The sequence below is a fragment of the Pipra filicauda genome, unplaced genomic scaffold, assembly GCF_003945595.2.
Source record: "Pipra filicauda isolate LSUMZ 115617 unplaced genomic scaffold, ASM394559v2 scaffold207_size1410395_pilon, whole genome shotgun sequence".
Classification (NCBI taxonomy): Eukaryota; Metazoa; Chordata; class Aves; order Passeriformes; family Pipridae; genus Pipra; species Pipra filicauda.
Window position 1 is genome coordinate 929,173 of NW_024104318.1, and position 19,868 is coordinate 949,040.

Sequence of the window (19,868 nt, forward strand, 5' to 3'; positions counted from 1 at the left end):
TTCAGAAAAGAAAAAAAAGACAACCTTATGAAAGCTGCAGGTATAAACCTCTATTTCTGCTTTTGGAACTGCTACTTTAGGCTTTAACATCTGTATTTCCATGTAATATCAAAACTGATTCGTGCCTGTGGTTTGAAATAATTTTTAATACAAAGAAATTAATTTAAATCTTTTCTTATTATTTAGAAGTAAAGAATGCAGCTAGACCAAGTTACCCAAAATGCTCATATCAATTCAAGAATGCAACTACTAATGCATTGGTTGATGCCAAGTCCACTGAAGGAATCCTGGAACCTGTTCCACTTGTTAATAACCGTAAAGGGAGCCTCTTCCTACCCAACCCCTCGCTGCTGCACCTTAACTTACTGAGTTCTGTCGAACAAGGAAAATCTACGTACTGTAGATTGCAAAGGGCACTCAGCTTACCTGTAAAACACCACTGCCACTCCCAAAAGCCTGGGTTGAACCAAGATCTCCGTAGGTAGCCCAGTAGTTGGATGCATAAGGCAACACAGATCGGTTTGTGCATGGTTTTGCAGTCTGTTTTCCATGTGCCTATGACATTACTAATGCTCTCTTAAGTGCTTACAGATGTGGGTTTCTCCAGATGTGGTGATTAATAAGTTAATTGAGATAGCTAGTCAACTAATGTTTCTGGGTGGTTTGTGCTTTACCTTTCAAAGGATTTATTTGCTCTGAAGCATTTACATGCTAGGCAGAATGAATTTACTGGGTATTCCAGTTGATGCGATGTTCAATAACATAGATGTTATTTCAAATTTCAGTATTTTGGGGGCTTTAAAAAGGTGTCTGTAAACTGTTCTGCTAGTGACCCGGGAGAGGCAGTGAAGGGGACAGTTTTATTTTAAAAATAGTAAGAAAATAACAACGAAAAAAAGTTATGAACTTGTCCACTGTTTTGAAAGACATTCCCTTTATTTTACTTTAGAAATGAAATGAAAAAAGTCAAGTAATATGTTGTTACAGATGTTCAACTCCACATTAAGGCTGTTAAAATTACCAGCACATCTTAAACCAATTCATGGTATATTGTCTGGAGGTTATGTCATTGAAGTAATGAACACTCTTTACTCAAGAGTAAGCAAACATGTTAAAACATCAGTGTAACTTTAAATTAAACTCCAGCACAAACTGGAGCATCTGAAGCCTCATTAGACTTGCCTGACATTTTTCTAGCACTGAGTCTTCCTGAACTGCAAAACTGTTATTAGAACAACTGAACTGAAGGTTGATACAACAGTACATTAAGTGTTATACTTAGGGATGTGCAAACAAGCTCTTGAATCTATGAAATTCTGTGTCCAATTCTTGAACATATTTGCAATTTTCATGAAAGCTGGTAAAGAAAGTCTGCATAATATAATATGGCTGTATTTAATACAAATCCTGTAGTATAAAGACATGAAAAATAGTAAAAAATGGGGACTCATTAACAAAAGCAAGCATACAATATCAGAGTTGAGTTGTCATATATCACAGCCAATTACTCAAATATGGTTGTCTTTCATAAGAACAAGCAAATTTAAGATTCCCTTTTAAATTAATGCAGACACAGGAACCATGAAACTATAATTATATTTAATTACATTACTAAAAATTCTGCTAGATCTATTTTTTTAAATATGCAGAAAATTGATAAGAGTATTTTGAAGAATAATAATTAAATATTTTTATATCCTACTTACTACTAAGAAACCACTTGTGAGTTATCATTTCAAAGTTTTGGGGAACCAAGCCATAGGTAATGGTGTCCATTATATACTATTCACATATTTCAACTTCACGGATTCCCTTTCCCCATTCTTATGGAGATGTGTTTCTAAAATACAGAAGCCCTGTAAACTCTGCACAGAGATTTCGACGAAAAGCAAAATCTTGTTTTTATGTGATATGATGAAGGTAGATCTCCTTTCATTGCTACAGTGAGAATATATGGCTTCCTTGCTTGAACAAGGCATTGTTTTAGCAACAAATTGAGATTCCTCAGAAGGCTTTGCTAACAGGTGTTAACTAGTGAACCACATTAACCTTGGGCTTTCCAGGCAATTGGTGACAGTGACACAGTTTGAATATGACAAGCACATATCCAAAAAAGGAGCTTACTTATTGCAGATGCAATACCAAAAATAAGTGCAGACTGCTAGAAATGTACTTCTAGAAATGGTTATCCTGAATGATTACAGTAAGATTTTGTTTTTAATTGAGTGGCAGGTTAGTATCACCTAGCAACACTGGAGAATGCAAATGTTGGACTATAAAGTGCAAAAGCCTCTTATTGTACTAACTTTCAGAATTTGAAGGGATCAGATAGGAGTCTTATTAGCTAGTTGAAAACTTGGAAAAGTACTCTTTTTTAATGCTGTTTTCTCTTGTTCATAGAAATATTTCTTGCAATAATATCTACAGTTGACTTATGTTAATGTAAGGTTTTGCACATGGTCTTGATGTATCTTCCTTAGACTGTTAAAATAGTGTGACAATACCCTTGTGGTGGTATATTGCATCTCTTGACAGACATCCTGTAACTCCATGGTAGCAGATTAAATTAAGTAAAATTTAGAATTTTTACTACCAGGAGAGCAAACCAGATAATTTGTTGGTTCCCGGCAGGAACATTTTCCATGATTCTCGTTCCTTTGATCTTCTAAGTGATGGATTCATCAGATTGGAACTGAATTTTTATGTCTGATACAGAAAAAGAAAGCACAGTGTATATCTTGAAACCTATTGTCTGTGTGGAATAGCATATGAATAACTTTTTTTAGAGAAGTTTAAAAAAGACTAGGCCATTTCCGAGAGTGTTTTGCAGAGCATGTTCTGAAACGCTCAAACACTTGCACTTTTTTTCAATCAGAAACACAAAGATATTACCAATAAAGTAATTCTGTGCATATTCACTTCATGGTACACATAGCTAAATACTAGAGCTAAATGCTCTAGTTTAATATGAACAAACTGCCACAGAATAAAAATTTCAATTTGTGTATTTTTGAGAATTTTCTATGGGCTTAGTTATCTCTCAGCCAAACAAAGAATGGCACTTGACTGATCATCAACAAGCATTTACACTGCAGGACTCTGATCTGGAAAAAAAGAAAAGTCAAAGGAGAAGAAAATGACTTTGTCTTTGGGGATACTGCCCTAGAAGAGGAGAAAGTTAAGTTAGCCAATAAATCATTATTAGACAGTCCTTGTTCTAATCTAAATATTATTTTTGTACCACTCTTTGGGACATTTATTTTGGGATTAGCTTTGTTTGGTTGGTTTTTTTTTTGTTTTCCCTTTGCAATGCTTTCTTTTGTTGTGAATCCCTTGTGCTTGGTGATGCCCGGTCATATAAAAAGAGAGCACGTCTGTCTTTTCAGGGTCCAATTTTTTGGTCTTGACCAAGGCAAAATGAAGTTCCATAGCAGGCTTGGGCAAACAGACAGACATGGCAGGCTAGAATGCAGTCTGTAATAAAATTGTGTCAGAAAAGGGTTATAGCAGAAGGCTGTTGCTTTATTTTCTCCAAGATAAGTCTAAGGCAGGTGGTAGATAACCAGGTTTTGTTTTTCCTATGTAGCTTGTTGCAAATAGTATTTTTTTTCTCAGCCTCTGCTTGTGCACTGCTAATGTGTACTAAGCTCTTTTAATATAGACACTGCTGCTACTACTACTAATGTCTTTTCTTTTAGCTTTAAACAGCTTCCTAGGCATCAGTTACATTGTCTTCTAGTATATTTTTGGTTAATACTAGAATGAAAAAAATTTATTTTTCCTTCTCTATATTAGAATAGATCAACAGTAGTGTGAATTTGAGAAAGCAAGCATGAGATTATTCCCTTTTTAATAGCACATGTAAAGTTTACATGCAGATTATCAAGTGCAGTTATATAATCTTGAAGTAAGAAAGATGTTGGTTAATTCTTATAGATGAGTTCTTAGGAAACTGCACTTGTGTAAGCAATACATATTGTGACATAAGTTATCCAAGAGTAGTTTATGACTGGCAAACTGTACATGATTTTAATTCTAGAAATTGATCTGTCATTGAAAATGCCCGTCATCCTCATTAAAAGATTGCATAACACATGCATCCTCTGTTATACAGGTATTGTCTTCCCACTTCCATTCAACCTCATTCTGTTCACTCCTGTTAAAACTCCCTTTTGTGAGAAGGGTAGAGCGATGAGGTCTGACTTGTGCTGGAGATCTGTGCACAATGGCAGGCTGCATTCACATTCCCGACGAACTGAATCATTGAACATCAAGGCATTGAATATTTTACATCTCTTCATGAAGACTCTGTTGTTTGGCATGTGAGGAGCAAGAACCAACTGGTGTCTAGTTCATTAGCAAAAGCAGGCTGGCAGCTGTTACGTTGATATTTCAAATAGTACTTTATCTGTCTGGAAATATAGCAGAGCACTAATTCTATTTTTCTATAGCGCAGATTAACTGATAATAACTCCAAGAATAACCCGAATGTGGTTCCCCCCCTTTGTTTTTGAAGTATGAAACCAATTTGAACGCCTATGTTCAAAACCCTGATATTCTTCCCTGCTTCTCTTTCAAACCAATCTCTTCGACTAACATGTATTTGATTTTTATTACTGTTGGGCCTATGTTAGCAATGAAGTATCAGTGAGTGAATGGACATAGAGTGTGTGTTCTTTGCTACTTCAGTTGTATTTCACACTGCACTTAGAGCAGTACTTAATCTCATAAGTTCCTTATATTTCCAGTTGAAGATGAGCAGCCGTCGACACTATCACCCAAAAAAAAGCAGCGAAACGGAGGCATGAGAAATTCACCCAACTCCTCACCCAAGCTGATGAGGTAAGACTGTAAGAAACCCATATCTTCATCTGCTTTCTTCCTTCCTTCCACTTCTCCTCCCCCCACATCAAAAATAAGCGGAGGGGGGTGAAAAAAAAGATTGTTAGATGGTTTCTGAAAGGCTGAAGTATTTATTCTGTCAGCTTGTCAGCAGTTAATGATAGAGCTGAAAAAAAATTCTGTCATGAAAAACAGTTTGAAAAGCTGTTTGAAAAATACATAGGCTTTAAAGTCTTAGCTGTCACCCTGTCCTGTCCATGTGTAGTTCTTAAACAGCAGTGGCACTAATGATAGCACTAACCAATCAGGGGAACTCATGTGGTTAGTTTGCCTCAGGCAATTCTCTTTTTGTTGGATTCCCTCTGAGTACTGTTTTCTGTACTTAAGGCCATATGTGAGATGTATCATCACAATCAAAAATGAACCTGAATATTACCTTCCTTTTATCCTGTCGATTGAAATCAAATTTCGGTTAATTGATTTAGACTGATAAAAAAGTCTAATAATATATGTACTTGCCAAAGCAAAGTTCAAAACTAACGCAGTTTTAGTCAAGCTAAAAGCACATTAATTATGAAATACAGGGATTTTTAAGAGGGTAGTATATACTCTAAAAGTGGGTGATGAAAACATCATCTTGTTAGTGATATTTTTCCCCTGTTGCTATGTGTACATTATTTTACAACAGTACTCCTTTGCATAACTATGTAGTTTCCTTCCACAGGACAAATTACCTCTAAGAGATTTGTTAAAATGAGAACTGCAAAAAGAAATTGGAATCTATTAAAATAATATGGCATTTTCATTCTATCTCACTGTGCTTCGCCTTTTACCTGCTCAAGTCAGTCAGAATAGGATCACATTGTAGACATAGAGTTTTCTGCAAGGAGGCTGTTCCTGCTCTGATTTTGCATATCTTAGGCAGGCAGGCTAGAACCTCAGTCCATAATTGTATCCATAAATACTATAGCAGAGATTTTCCACTGTGTGTGTATATATATATATATATACACAGAAAAATGTAAACATATTGATACATGTAAACAGACACATTTATGCGATTTGAAATTTATGTGTGTGTATAACTGTGACTGCTCAAGTGAAAAAAAATGGATACAAATATATAATTCTTTCCATATATAAAATCCTTCAATATTTTTATTATTGACAATTATTTTGTTCCTTTAATGATTCTGGATATAGCTAGGTGATATTTCTCTTTGTATTTCAGTCACTAGACTGGAATTTTCTCTGGCCAGTTACAGAAACATCCATGTTTGTTTATTGTTTATGCAATGTAGGGCATATTCAAGGACGTAACTTCTACAAGTCGTCCTCATCTCTGTTTAGACTACAGAACCAAAAGTGAGATTGATTCACAGAAGAAAATGCACCCAGCTGTGGCTTTTTTTTTCCTATTTACCATCTATTTCTGTTAAATGTATCATTAAAAGCTCTCTGACTTCCTGTTAGTTCAGCCTTGCCCATATGACACTGATTTACATGCTTGTTTACAGTTTATGAGGAAGAATAAAATGAGCATACTGGCAAACTTCTCATTTTTATGGTGCCAGTTGTCATGCTAGCATCGTTTTCGACTTACTTACCTTTGGACAGTCCTCTTATCTGGTGTTAATAGTTTTAACTGCTTAAAATTTAATCGTGTGGGAGATTTCCCCCCTCACCTTCTCCCAAATCCTAATTTTGGGGAAGAAGAAGTCAAAAGAGAGGGGGAGAGAGAGAGAAAGAGCTGAAACATTTGGAGCTGAACACACTGTCCCTGTTTGCTATGTAAAGTATGCCTCATTTCTTTGATCTTGAGTAATAATAATTCTGGGGAGTTATACTGTTTTCATATGCTTCAAAGCTGTGTCAAAGTTTTGCTGCTTAAGGGTACTTCTTTATTCTATTGGCTCTTGGGTACTGAGATGACAGGTCCTCTGTACTAGGTGCAGGCTTTTTCAAGTCATAGCCTTCAGCAAAACATCAAATTACCAAATACAGGGTAACATACTTCTACACAAATGCCTTTCCTGTAGATATATTATACCATATATATTAAATACTTTAGTGTTACACGGTACATTTTATGTGCAATAGAAAGTGATGGTTTGAGGTAGCCTTAGGGGTACTTTTTTCCACAAGCAGAAAAAGCTAGTGTATACCGTATCAAGTATGGTTTTTACAGGACTTTCTGCCCGAAGGCCTTTGTAAATAAGTAATGATCAACAGATTGGCTGTGGGTTTTTGAAAAGCATGCCTGTGTCAGTTTGCATGATGGGGGAAGATTTTCAAAGTAGAGCCTGCTTTCATTGCCTGCTGAAGAGGGACTGAGGGAGAGTAGTCGTCCTGAGCCTGAGCTGTCTGCTCAGTAGCACATCAGAATTGCTAAACACAGGTTGAGCAGTGAGTGGAGAACTTGCCAGGCTTCCAAATCCAGACATTGTTTTCTTCCTCTTCTTCGCTGCTGCTAAATTTATTCTCCAGCCCTGTGTTCGCACCCTCAGCCGCTCCCCAGACCCAACCGTCTCTTCATTTTACTTTTTATCTATACTGACTTAACTTTGGTTCAAGGTGCTAAATAAGACAACATGGATTGAATCAGAAGAGAGCTCCGTTAAGCTTTGTTTGTAATGGTCAAACTGTTTTCTTCTTTCCGATAAACAAAGGTGGATTGTATTATCTGCTATTTTGTATCCTCGTAGATTACTTAAAGTGACAGGTACTTGCTTTTCCTGCCCAGAAATCTTTAGTGTATAGCAGCTAGAAGTACCCAAGAGGTAAATCTGTCATGTCTGTAGCTGATATTTATCTTTGCAAGTTTTTTCCTAAATTTACTTTAAAAGCTACTTTTCAAAGTCAGTTTTGACCCTGTCCCACGTGCCTTGAAACAGATGGCTACTTTGCAAATTTTTCCTCAGCTATGGTCCTGGATCTAGAGGGGTGCTGGAGTACAAGGAGTCTGGAGCATGAAAAGGACAAATATGTGAGAAGTTCATTTAAAAAATTTTAATCTGAATTTTGACTCTTGAATCACATTCTGAGCATCCGTACAGTTAAGATAATGTTGAAAATGCCACATAGATTTTAGATTCCCACAGTGACTAGGTCAAATCAGGGAAGAAGGTATTGTGCTATGGGATAAAACTTTATGACTTCTGCTATAACTGAAATAGAACAGAGAACAGAAACTGTATCATAGGAATTCTCTGGGACATCATGACAAGTGATGTGACCTGGTCAGAAAATGGGAGTTTTTGAGATTTAGTCACACATAAGTAGAAAGCTGTATTACCAAATGTAAACCAGATAAATAGATTGGAGGCATCTTTTTAATGACCCTAAAATTACAATAAATTACTGATATAAATAGGTGATTGACATAAAAATGCTCTTTGTGTACATCACAGATGGTCTAGATTCACATTTAGAAAGTCACTGTTCTAACTGAATCCTGCATCACATCAAATGACATGAGCAGAATCACACTGATGCAATACTATAAGAGTCTAATAAATAAGAAACAAATATTTCAAATTCCAACAGTAGCTACAAATGCAGATTAACCAGAAAAATACTCTGCATCGTCATGGTTATTTTTACCTGTCTTACATCAGCAAAAGTCTGTCCCATTAAACCCATAAGAACACGGATACTTCTTAAAAATAACTTAAACTCCAACAGGAAAAAATGGCTACTTCTCCTGTTGAGATGTGAACACAAGGACATCCTATTACAATAAAAATTTAAATGGAAGCAAAAGGAAGAAAAGCTGTGAGTGACAGAATAATCACATATCAGGTCTCCTTCATGAGACGGAGAAGAAAAGTAGAACCAATTGATGCCTCTGGTGTCATGCTGCAATATCAGTCACCTGTTCATCTCAGTTGCAGGTTTCGATGCATATTATTGATGAGCAGCCACGTTAACTATGAAGAGATGAAGAGGCTATGTTGCCTGAATATCAAGTAGCAAAGCTAGTTTTTAAAAAAAATATGTCATTTTAGATTCAGAATGACCAGTAAAAATGTGAAAGGCCTGGATATGAATCAAAAAAGCCACTTAAAAGGATTGTTGCTGAGGCTCAAGTCCATACTTAATGCTTTTCTAGCTGCTACTGCCTGAGTGGAATACACTGACTTGAAGGAAATGTCAGCCCAGCTGAGTCAAACTACCTCTTAATGCAAGAACAAATAGCATATGACAGGGCCCAAGGGGCCTGAAGAGCAAACAAATAGTTTGTCCCTGTCCACTCTGTATGTAGTGGTGTAGTTGACATAGGCCTCTAGACAAGTAGCATACTCAGCAAAGGGTCATTATCATTAGTGTCCCTGATCACATAAGAATCAGAGGCATCAGAGGACACTGGGTTTTCAGTGTGTTGCCAAGGAGAATTTCGTAAGCCTGAGGATTTTTTTTGATCGAGGATCTTAAATAATTCCCAACCAAACCATAAAACTTGCTCAGAGACTGTCAAAACCCAGCTAAGTGACACAGAAAAAAAGTGAGCTCTTTGGCATACTTTTCCAGAAGCCTAATGAGATTATTTATCTGAAGTTGAGGAGGAAACCTCCTGTCTTTTTTCCTGAAGTTGGATATAATATTCTAAATATATGAACAATGGCTGTGCACATTTATCTCCTCATCCACCCACTAAGCCACATCCACTTAAATGTGCATACACATTTTTGCTAGTGTGCCACTCAGGATGAATTTGTATTGCCTCTGCCATTGTAGTGCTGCCCTTTCATGAGCTGAAACTGTGAACTTTCTCACAGAAACCAAAAGAAAAGTGATGACAGATCTAGAAGGGAACATTTCTCAAGCCAAAACTGGTAAAATAATTTCAGTCTGATCATTTCCCATGACTCCCTTAAACTAGGCATGAAGGTAAGGTTTGAAAAGGTGAAAGCTCACTGATAACCATAATAATGGTATATATTTACATCTCTCAGCCTTGGAAATTTCCATCATGTAATGTCAGATTTATATCCTGCCTTGATGCAGTGCTAATATGCAACAATAATCAAGCTACAACACAGCAGGTATATAATAGCACATTTCACTTCTTGATCCTGTCTTACAACTTCACTACGACCAACATGAACAAAGGAATAATTCAGTGTTATGTCACTATGTTATCTTAGACCTGTTTTAACAAGTTTATAGAATTAAATTATTTGAATGATAGGTGGTATTATATGTTAGCCTTCTGACTGTTGCTACCATTGGTAGTTGTGTTGTAAAACATGGGAATAGGAACAGTATCAGAATTTTTTTTTTTGTATTACTGTGAAATCTTTCACAAGTCTTTCTGAGATGAGAGAGCAGTGCTGGGAAAGAAAAGAAGAATTTTCCAGGCAAAAAAAAACCTAATATTTTTTATGGAGTTCAGGATAATAGAAGATCCTCTCAGATCAAGGCAATGGAAGGAATAAGCTCTTTAGCTATAAACTGGGTTTAAGGAAAATAATGTGTTCTTATAAACTTTGACTATCAAAGGTGGTAGCTTTTTTCATAAGGTCACACATTTCATTTAAGTGACAAAAACACTCCTATATTTTATGACACTACCTAACTGTGGGTTTATTTTTTGCAAATGAAAAATTACTTTTTAGGTACATTCTCCTACCCCTCAAAGATTGCAAGTTCTGCAGCTTCAGTAGAGAAAAATGGGAAATATTAAAACCAATAGACACACTGACTTTGTGCCTTGTCTTCCCCTCATTAAATTGCTTATGTAAAAGTCTAGAAGTTAACTATTTTGTTACTTTTTAATGTGAGAGGATTCATACTTCAGAAGCATATTCTGATCACGTCCTGAGATATCAAGATACTTTAAAGAGCAAGATTCTTACAGGAAATAGCTTTATATCAGTATTCTTAGTAGTCTTGATAAATTAATGTGAAATCTTCAGTAAGGCTTCTGAGGATAATAAAACCAGAAATTTGAGGAGAGCAAGAGGAAAGGAAGGAGAATTGTTAGTTTTCTTGGCACTGTAATTCAGCCCATTAGATAGCACAGGGCACTAGGTACCAACCAGTGTATTACATATAGTCTACTTTTCAGATTTAGGGAAAAAGACAGTATGAGATTGTAGCCACTATCAGGATAGCTTCTGAATATGACAGTGAAAGCATTTAACAGTAAACTGCAGGTTTTCTTTCTCTTGTCACGCTGGGTTTTCTTCTCTAAAGCCCAGTGCATCTGGGCACTGAATCCTTAGAAATTTCATTTCTGATTAACCTGTGAAAGGAAAGATCAGTGGGAGAGTGTCATTAGTGTAACACACACAGGCAACAAATTCTCATTACAACTTAATGCTATCCACACAGACTGCAGGGTCACAGGGAATGGCTAATGGTAGCCGACAAATGTTGGGTGTATTAGTCACAAAACATTTGCTGAATTCCATCAGAATGTCTTGACAACCTTCATAGCCAGTCCCAGCGAGCTGCTAGAGTCAGTGGAGTTTGCCTGTGACAAGCCGTCACTCTATCTTGGTTGAGCTTTATAGCACCAGTCAAAGCAATCAGAGAAGATTGAAGTGACAGAGGCCCACTGAGTAAATAGTGAAACATGCAGCACATCATGAAATATTCAGCCAGGGTGTAAAAGCTCTAAATGCTTTTTCAATTATTAGCACCTGCACTGGCTGCTTACATCTAACACTAACAGCATGTTAATTGCCACAATTTGTTAGGGTAGTTGTAGGAGAGATTTTAAAGACATGAGACATTCTCTAGCGTCTTCAATTCCTATTTTACCTTCAGCAAACCCTCTTCTTCCTCCTAAAATTAAGTATGCGTGTACACATTCTTGCAAAGATACATCCACATAACTCAGGTAGGAAAACTCAAAATTCCTGAGCCACAGGCAGCGTGAGTTTCAAGACCCTGAATCTTGAGCAGAAGACTGCTAAACATCTTTTCGTGTGCAAAATCCAAATACATTATATCTACCTGAGAAAGGCATAATTGCAGATTTTAACAAACACAGATTAGAGAGAAGTTGTGTTTTTTCCCAGGTGTGTTTTGCTCTTGACTTTATATAAGGAGAATTTTATTGGAGGGCAGAATAAAAAGAAGCTAAAACATTGTCTTACTAATGTGTAAAGACTATCAGACTACAGTTTATTTTTAAACAGCACCAGGGTCCTCCCTACTGGTTGTATAGTGTTCTTGTTCTCAGTGCTCAGCACACTGAGTAGTTCCACTGCAGGTCAATGAGGGTATGTTACTCATTGCATATAAATAGCAAGAGGGTTAAGACAAGGGTGACAAAATACAAGGTTATGCTAAACAATAGTAATTTAATGAGGCAGCCATTTAGTCTGGAATGGTCTTTTCAGTTCTGTCCATCCCCAGTCAGTACTCAGAAGTTTCAGGCTCAAACCCTCCAATTTTGCAGTAGTTATAAATGTGTTCTAGGAAAACAGTTCTCTTTAAAATGTAATGCTGACTTCCTTGCAGTAGGTTTGCTGGCAGTGGGATTTATGGTTTTGCTTTAGGCTGTTTTCTTCCAGGCAGGCTTTTTGGGGTTGCAGCTGTAGCATGGCATTTAGCGTCGTTTTCAAGTTTAATTGCACATAAGTGGCATTATATGCTCTTCAAAACCTTGAAAAGATGGTACTTTGCTCTTCATTTTAAGTCATGCGTATGTAATATCTGCCATAAGAACCAGGGAAGCTATTTTTAAACTGGGGTTATGGATGAAGGAAATTTAACTTTTCTTCCTTTCTTCCCATACAGGCTATACATGCCTGTCTTTTCCTAGATGAAATGACCAAATGCTTTGGTCATTGCAAACAACAAAAACTATCATCTCAATTAAAACAAAGAGTATGGATTAAATTGTTAGGTGTTTTTCTGCCTATGATTTGAATTTTTGAAGCAGATGACTTTACAGCCTGGGAGACCATAATAATTCAGCACAAATATAAACATTTCTACAGTAACCTGCCAATGTGACTCAAGCACAGCTTGATAGGGCCATCTTCAAGGGTGAGGAGGCAGAGAGGCTCTAGAAACATTCAGTCCATGATTTGGCTGTAAGGGCAACAACTGTAATGTTTTGTGTAATATAAATTTTAATGGGAAGAGGATGTCCAATCGCCTTAGGCAGATTTGACAGCCTTGGCCTCTTTGTATGTCTGTCTTAATTAATTTTTAGTATTTGCCAAACAGGTTTAGATCATCAGATTAATGAGGATGTATGTGTCCAAAGTAGTAATACTATTTTATTACTGTTCTGATCAATTCCATTTTTAAGTACATAAGTATCTTCTAACATCTGAGGACAAAGTTGGACCTTAGTAGCAAAGAGTTTTCAACCTCCATAGACATCTTAAGGAATCACTTTACCGAGAATGAATGAACATTGATTAGAGAGATTAAAATAATATCTTAGCCCAGAAGATTTAAATTTAATAAACACACTTATGTGTAAAACCCCACAGATTCTGAAACATAGTGTGGTTAAGTCTTATCACAGTTTCCTCAGGCAATAATCCATTCTCCTAGAGTAAAAGTACTATAGTAGTATCTCTTAGCATACTTTCCTGTTGTGTGTCCCATCCTGTTTGCCTCCTTTAAGTTTCCCCTTGCTGTACTCCAAGCAGTGAAACAAAGAGTCCAAACAGTTTATGATACTGTGAATAGGTGCATGTATTGATTAAAAAAAACCCCAACAAAACAACAAAAAAGCGCTAAGGCTTTTTTTAAAAAAATCACAATTTGTTACCTAAAACTTCAACAGGGAGTTATATCTGACAATTCATAGTCTTTTTCCTTTCCATAGCCCACTTATGTTTAAATCTAAGATATTCTAGTAAACCTTTGCCACAAGCTACTTTGAATATTCCTTTTAGGACACAAAGCCCAAAAGAACTATACTAGCCTTTGAGCACTCATACTCTAAAAATTGCCTCAAACCTCAAGGCATTTGACCATAATTAAATATCAAATATCTGTTACCACCTGCTTTTTTATAACATTCCTTTCAATTTGTATTATTTTTGTGAATTGTTTTTGTGACTGAGATTAGAGTATTGCTAAGTACTCATGTGTGTTAAAGCTTCAGATGATCTATTTAGTTTTATATCTCAGAGCAGAAAAGAAACACTGATTAGAAAATTAGAATGAGGCATTTTTAAAAATTGCTTTATTATAGTTTCTCTGATAAAGGATGGGGGAAAAAGAAAATTCCTTCTTATATGCATTTGATTTCTGAAAGGAAAAGAAGGTGATTTTGTCAGTGAACTTTGCTTTTGTTTCAGTGCTCTTCTAGGAAAACTCATGAAGAAATGTTTTGTGAAAGTATTGGGGGTAAAAAACCGTAAACCCTGAAGCAACAGAAAGGAAAACATTTCTCAGTGGAAACTCCTGAAGATTCCTAATCTTTTGGCAAACTTTCTTATTTTGAAACATGTAGCTGACCCATTCCATTGGAAAAAATAGCTAGGACAGGGTACAACTAAATGTTGTCTGAACATTAGGACAACCTTCGAATGTTACTGCGTTCACAGTTGCAGACCTTATTGTACCACATGCAACTATGAGAAGATGGGGAATGCCCGATAAACAGTATCACAGTTAGCTCTCAGTTCAAACTACCATGGCTGCAGGTTGCTGATGAATGGAGTAAGAGAATGTAGAGTCCAGATATTTTTCTAGAAATTAAAAAAACAAACAAACAAACAAAAAAACCCCACAAAAACAAAAACAAAAAACTCAACCAAACCCTCACAATAGACCCCTTTGGTACAGCTTTTTCATCTCGGCTTCCTACAAGAGAGATAGCACACTTATGCAAGGCCTGTCATTATTAAACCTGGAATAGGGTCAGAGACTCCAGGTAATCCCCTAGAGGCTTCTCTGCTGCCAGTTTCAACTTTGAAAACATAGTGTTTCTTTTTTCCAGATGAGTCTGACTTATGCCTTTGCCATGTAGTGCATTGATTGTCTTAAAGCATCAAAAGATTCTTGTTTAAGTGGAACATTGTATTAATAGTTTCTCAACTTTTTTTGACAAACTTTCTTTGGAGTTGACCCTGTTTGAATGAAATGTGTGAGAATTTTACAGTGATTTCGATAGGTCTGTAATCAGTGATTATAAAATTACACTAATGAATCACCTTGACGGAATGCAAGATTATACCTTTCTCAGGCATGCAAATATAACTGTTGGTTGCATGGTAATTTACCGTGCTATATTCAGGGTAAATTAACCTATATCTTACACTGTGTTCACAGTCTGCTTTAGTAGATGATACAGAATAGAGGTTCTTACCACAGTATGCTGGCTCAAATGCTTTAAAAGCAGAAAACTTTGCAGTTTTAAGAGCTCAGACAATATGGGCTTTTGTTTAACAGGCTTTAAAAGGCAAACTTCTTAAAAATTTGTATACCTGTCTCAGAGTACTTAGCATATTCCTACATTGCAGATATTTTCTTCCTTGAAATGTTACAATTCTATATCAGCTTATTTCAAGCATTCATGATAAAAACCTGAGGTAAAGACTGTAGCTTTCCAGACAAAACTCAATTCCCTCCTTAAATGTAAGATTTGAGGATCAGTTTAACCTGTGCCTTGTGAACACAATTCTCCTAATGCTATTGTATAATGCAGTCACTTAGGGGTCCTCACTAGCATCCGAGAGTGTTGGAGTCACTTAGTACTTAGCTTAATGTTTGATTTTAGCATATAAATTAAAGAACCTGTATGTATCTGTGCTTAGATGTAGTTATATAGCTGGAAAGCAAGTTTATAGAAATGTCTTTCATTTGCTTCTCCTTTGAGAAACCATGTGCTTTAAAATCTTGCTGCAAAAACACTTAGAAGGTTATCACAGGTAGAGTTGTCAGAGCAAATGGACATTGTTGTTTGGTATTAAAATCATGTATTCCAGATGTGGGCATTTGTTAGTCATTGTGCTCCAAAATGACATACTGTTGAATCTTTAAAGGGCTTCAGTTTGGGAAAGCAAAATATGATTGGGCAAATTGCTAAAATATTTAAAGTGCAGCCTGTTAAAGCTTTTACTGTGAAGAGCATCACGTCAGAAGTTGTATGCAGTAAAAGCAAGTAATTGGCTTTCCATACTTATGCCAGTCAGTCAGCATGGGGCTCTGTTCCTATCCCTTCTACTTCATTGCAGATGCCTATAGCAGCTCTGATATTTATTTCAGAGGGGTGGGCCTGGAGAGAAAAAAAAAGACTTTTATGGATCATGATGGTGTCAGAAAACCCTATTTAAAATTAAATGGTTATTGGTATAGAAAGAGTATAGAAAATCTTTGAAACTGCACCCAAAATTTAGAAATTAACTTTTCTATACAGTTTTTGTTTAAAAATGTCCTCATTGAAAGCATGTTAAAGTGCAAATACATTTCATTCTTTTACTTTTATCTCTCTTCATACACAGCTCTTGGGATATTTTTCCATCCATAATTCATAATATTTTCCATTTATGTTGTCCTCAACTTGTTTTTCCCCAGGCATGACCCCTTGTTAATTCCTGGCAATGAGCAGATTGACAATATGGATGCCAACGTGAAAAAATATGACTCTACAGGGATGTTTCATTGGTGTCCAGCCAAGGACATTGAAAAGGTCATTTTGGTAGGTATTGATGATAAGTTGTGTTTCAAAAGAGATTAGTTGAAGCACAGAACTGGTGTATAATGGATTAAGAAATTGATCTCTACTATTATGTAATCCAGCATATTGAAATCAGAAGCACAGCATAATGAAAACAATTTTGGTTAAAGCTTCATGATTACATAAATCTTTATGCCACGTGCAATAATAAAAATTTGTCCAAAATAGAGAGTTCCTTTTTCATAAGATGAAATTTGCATATCTGGTTTAAATCTTTAGAGAATTAAGATAGGAAATATGTAGATGGGATTTACATAGCGCATTTATCTTTTTACAGAAGTCAGTATTGATTCTAATACAGGCAAGTGTTGCTTTGGGTTGTCTCTTATTTATTGATGTGTTACTAATTATTATAATTAATTATTTATTAATTTTGCTCTCTTAGAACTTATTTCTCAATTCCCAATATTTCAAGATGCCCAAATAGGCCAGAGCAAGTAGTGCTACTACTCTGACTTTCTAGCGTGTTAAAGTGAGCCTATTCTATGTTTGTTTCATTTTATTAACTGGGAAAACCATCAAACTGTCTCAAGTAATTTCAAGTAATTAGAAGGCCTATCACAGTCTATTTTGCAAGTTTGTGCCATTTGTGTTCATGTACTCATACCTAAGAGTAGCAAGCAACTAACTCCAGATCTCATACACAAAACTGATTATATTTGAAATGAACTCCCTGGTGGATCTTCACTTTGTCGCACTTCATAAAGCTTTTCCTGAGCCTGCTCTGTTAGATTTTCCTGCAGTGTGGCATGGTGTAGCCAACGATGGTGACAGCCCCAGTTATTCTGTTGGGGGTTAAAAGCTTGTCTCTAGTTCTCTTCAGGGGTTTCTGTAATAACTGTGACATTGCCTGGAATTACAATATTGGTGTCTAAACAGTCAAGCAAGTAAATTCCAAATTCTAGAGATGGAGCTCTGAGATGGAGTTTTAAATAGAATGCATTTATATGTAATCAACAAGCAAGTAGGGGCAGCCCTGCTGTACAATACTTTGTAATAGACAGAGATAGAAATCTACCTTCATGCTATAAAGCACATTTTAGCTGACAAACTTTACATGTAGTCCCACTTAGAAAAGTGGTCCTTCAAAAATGGTGCTGAGGAGTGCATCATTCATCATCTCTCCATTTTACCATGTTAGCGTTTTGTACTACCAGCCTGTGAATCCACAAGTCCATCCAAGTTCTTTCTGCTTCATGCATCATCACCAGCAAAGCCACTACCAGCAAAATGCTTCCCTACACCTTTTCAAACTCGCAGTCCACAATTTATGTCTACATTCATATCCATGCAAATTTTATGCTGTCCTTAGAGACTACACAAGTACAAATTAGTGCATAATTTGAAGATGATGGGATTTCCCAGGTTGTCTCCTAATTGACACTTGATGCCTCAATCAGAAAATAATTCATTTTTCTACCCGAGGTCTGTTTTGACTTTGTGACGTTCCAGCAGTAACTGGTATCAAGGAGGATTTTTTGGTATACAGTCAAATGTACATACAGATCAGTGACAATAGACTGACATTTTTTGCATAATTGCATTCAAGACTTGTTCTCTGTCTTGTAAAATCTGGGTATTCCAGACCCTTTGGCAGAGGCATGGGACAACTTACATGGTTCACTTGAGTATTTGTTCATGTCTTCTGTTTGAAGGGCCAAGACGACTCTCTTGGTCAAGCTGTATGAAAGTCAATGTAATTGCCCTGGAGAAACTGAAAGCTCGTGCATTTTTTAACTGATGAGAAGAAAACTTCTAATCAGAGTTCCCATTCTTCTTGCATAGTGAACATATCTGCTGCATATTCCAATCTGTATTGCAAATCACCATGCTTCCATGATTTAGAAAAAGGACATATGCTATGGATAAATAAGAGGAAAATTTTACAGTTCAACACTGGCTTAGTTTTATTCGTTGGCAAAACTTCTATCTAATGGTAGTGAGTGTAGTATCAGTGGATCTCCAGCTACTTGAAGGAGTACAACAATGCTAAGACTGGCTTCAGAACTTAAGGTCATTTTTTTCTCATGATTTTATTTAATCATCTTGATGTTTGAGTTGCATGCTCGACTGACCTAACAAATGATGAAATTAGTGCAAAAATTTATTCTTGTCATTGACACAAGAAGATAATTCTGGACATCTTTTAAATATTCTCCATTAGTCCTTTTTACTTCTATCTGTTCAACAACTCAGGAAGTCCTATTGGGCTGAAAATTTAGTGTTGGTCACAACCTTGCACTATTTTTTCTTACCGAGAGAAGCTCTGTGGAGTATAGTGGGCATCCATAGTAAAACAGAGCAGTGTAGAGCATTCTTTGGTTGCTTCTCAGGGTAACAGCAGCTTGTCCTAAAATAAGAACTTTGTCTGTAAGAGGCTGTGGTCCTCAATTCACAAGATCTGGGTAATACCACGAAGCGCTACTATGACCATTGGGCTTTCACATTTTCCTTTTCAAATTGGTCCTGAAAAAACTCAACCAGTGATTCATCAGCTAGCGTGTGGGTTTGCATCTCTTTTCTATAATCCTTCTATTGGGTAAATATGTAGTAGGTCAAATTCTGTTCTTAGCTAAACCCATAGTGCTTTGATTATAACCAGAGCCACAATCCATATATGTAGAAACTTACACAGGACCAGAATCTGGTCCAATACAATGTCTTCCCAAATGCCAAAAGATTTGCAAACAAGAATGACATTTTCTTCTTCTGAACATATTTAATGAAGGATAAATACGGGTAAATGAACAGCTGTTATCAAACTGCTTCTTTGTGCATGAACAATATTGACAGTTGTATTTTTCCTGATTTTAAACTCAATATATGATTTAAGATTCCCTTTGTTTCATTTTTCCCTTGTCTTTTGTTTTGTTTTGTTTGTTTTTTTTTTAGACTCGAAGTGAAGCAGCGATGACAGTTTTAAGTGGGCATGTAGTCGTTTGCATATTTGGGGATGTTAAATCTGCTTTGATTGGATTAAGAAATTTAGTGATGCCATTACGAGCCAGCAACTTTCACTACCATGAACTCAAGCACATTGTGTTTGTGGGTTCACTTGAATACCTGAGAAGGGAATGGGAGACACTGCATAACTTCCCCAAGGTTTCAATCTTGCCTGTAAGTTCAAAAGCCATATTATTGATACTTTGTTATTTAGGACACCAACTGGACAGATTCGTATTGACTTTGATCTTAGTCTTTTTTACTTTTCTCTACTTATAGGCCTGAGGACTTAGCTTTTTGCCTTTACTTGTCTATGAAAACAGAGCCCTGTGAGACCTTATTAGAAGATATTTGCCGTAGTGTTTGGTTCCTTGTCATCCTCATCGGATGAATTTCAGCTGCTATCAGATGTATTGGCTGT

The 19,868-nt window shown here is 36.3% G+C and overlaps 1 protein-coding gene across 45 annotated transcripts in view; it reads left to right on the forward strand.

The window, feature by feature from the left end:
- KCNMA1 (potassium calcium-activated channel subfamily M alpha 1) overlaps window positions 1-19,868 on the forward strand; it is a 480,406-nt gene that overhangs the window by 405,416 nt on the left and 55,122 nt on the right. For all 45 annotated transcript variants that reach the window (XM_039380918.1, XM_027724023.2, XM_039380921.1 and 42 more), the window contains 3 exons: window positions 4,749-4,842; window positions 16,342-16,465; window positions 19,397-19,621. In XM_039380918.1, coding sequence (XP_039236852.1) covers window positions 4,749-4,842; window positions 16,342-16,465; window positions 19,397-19,621 — 443 coding nt within the window. The remainder of the gene's footprint in view (window positions 1-4,748; window positions 4,843-16,341; window positions 16,466-19,396; window positions 19,622-19,868) is intronic.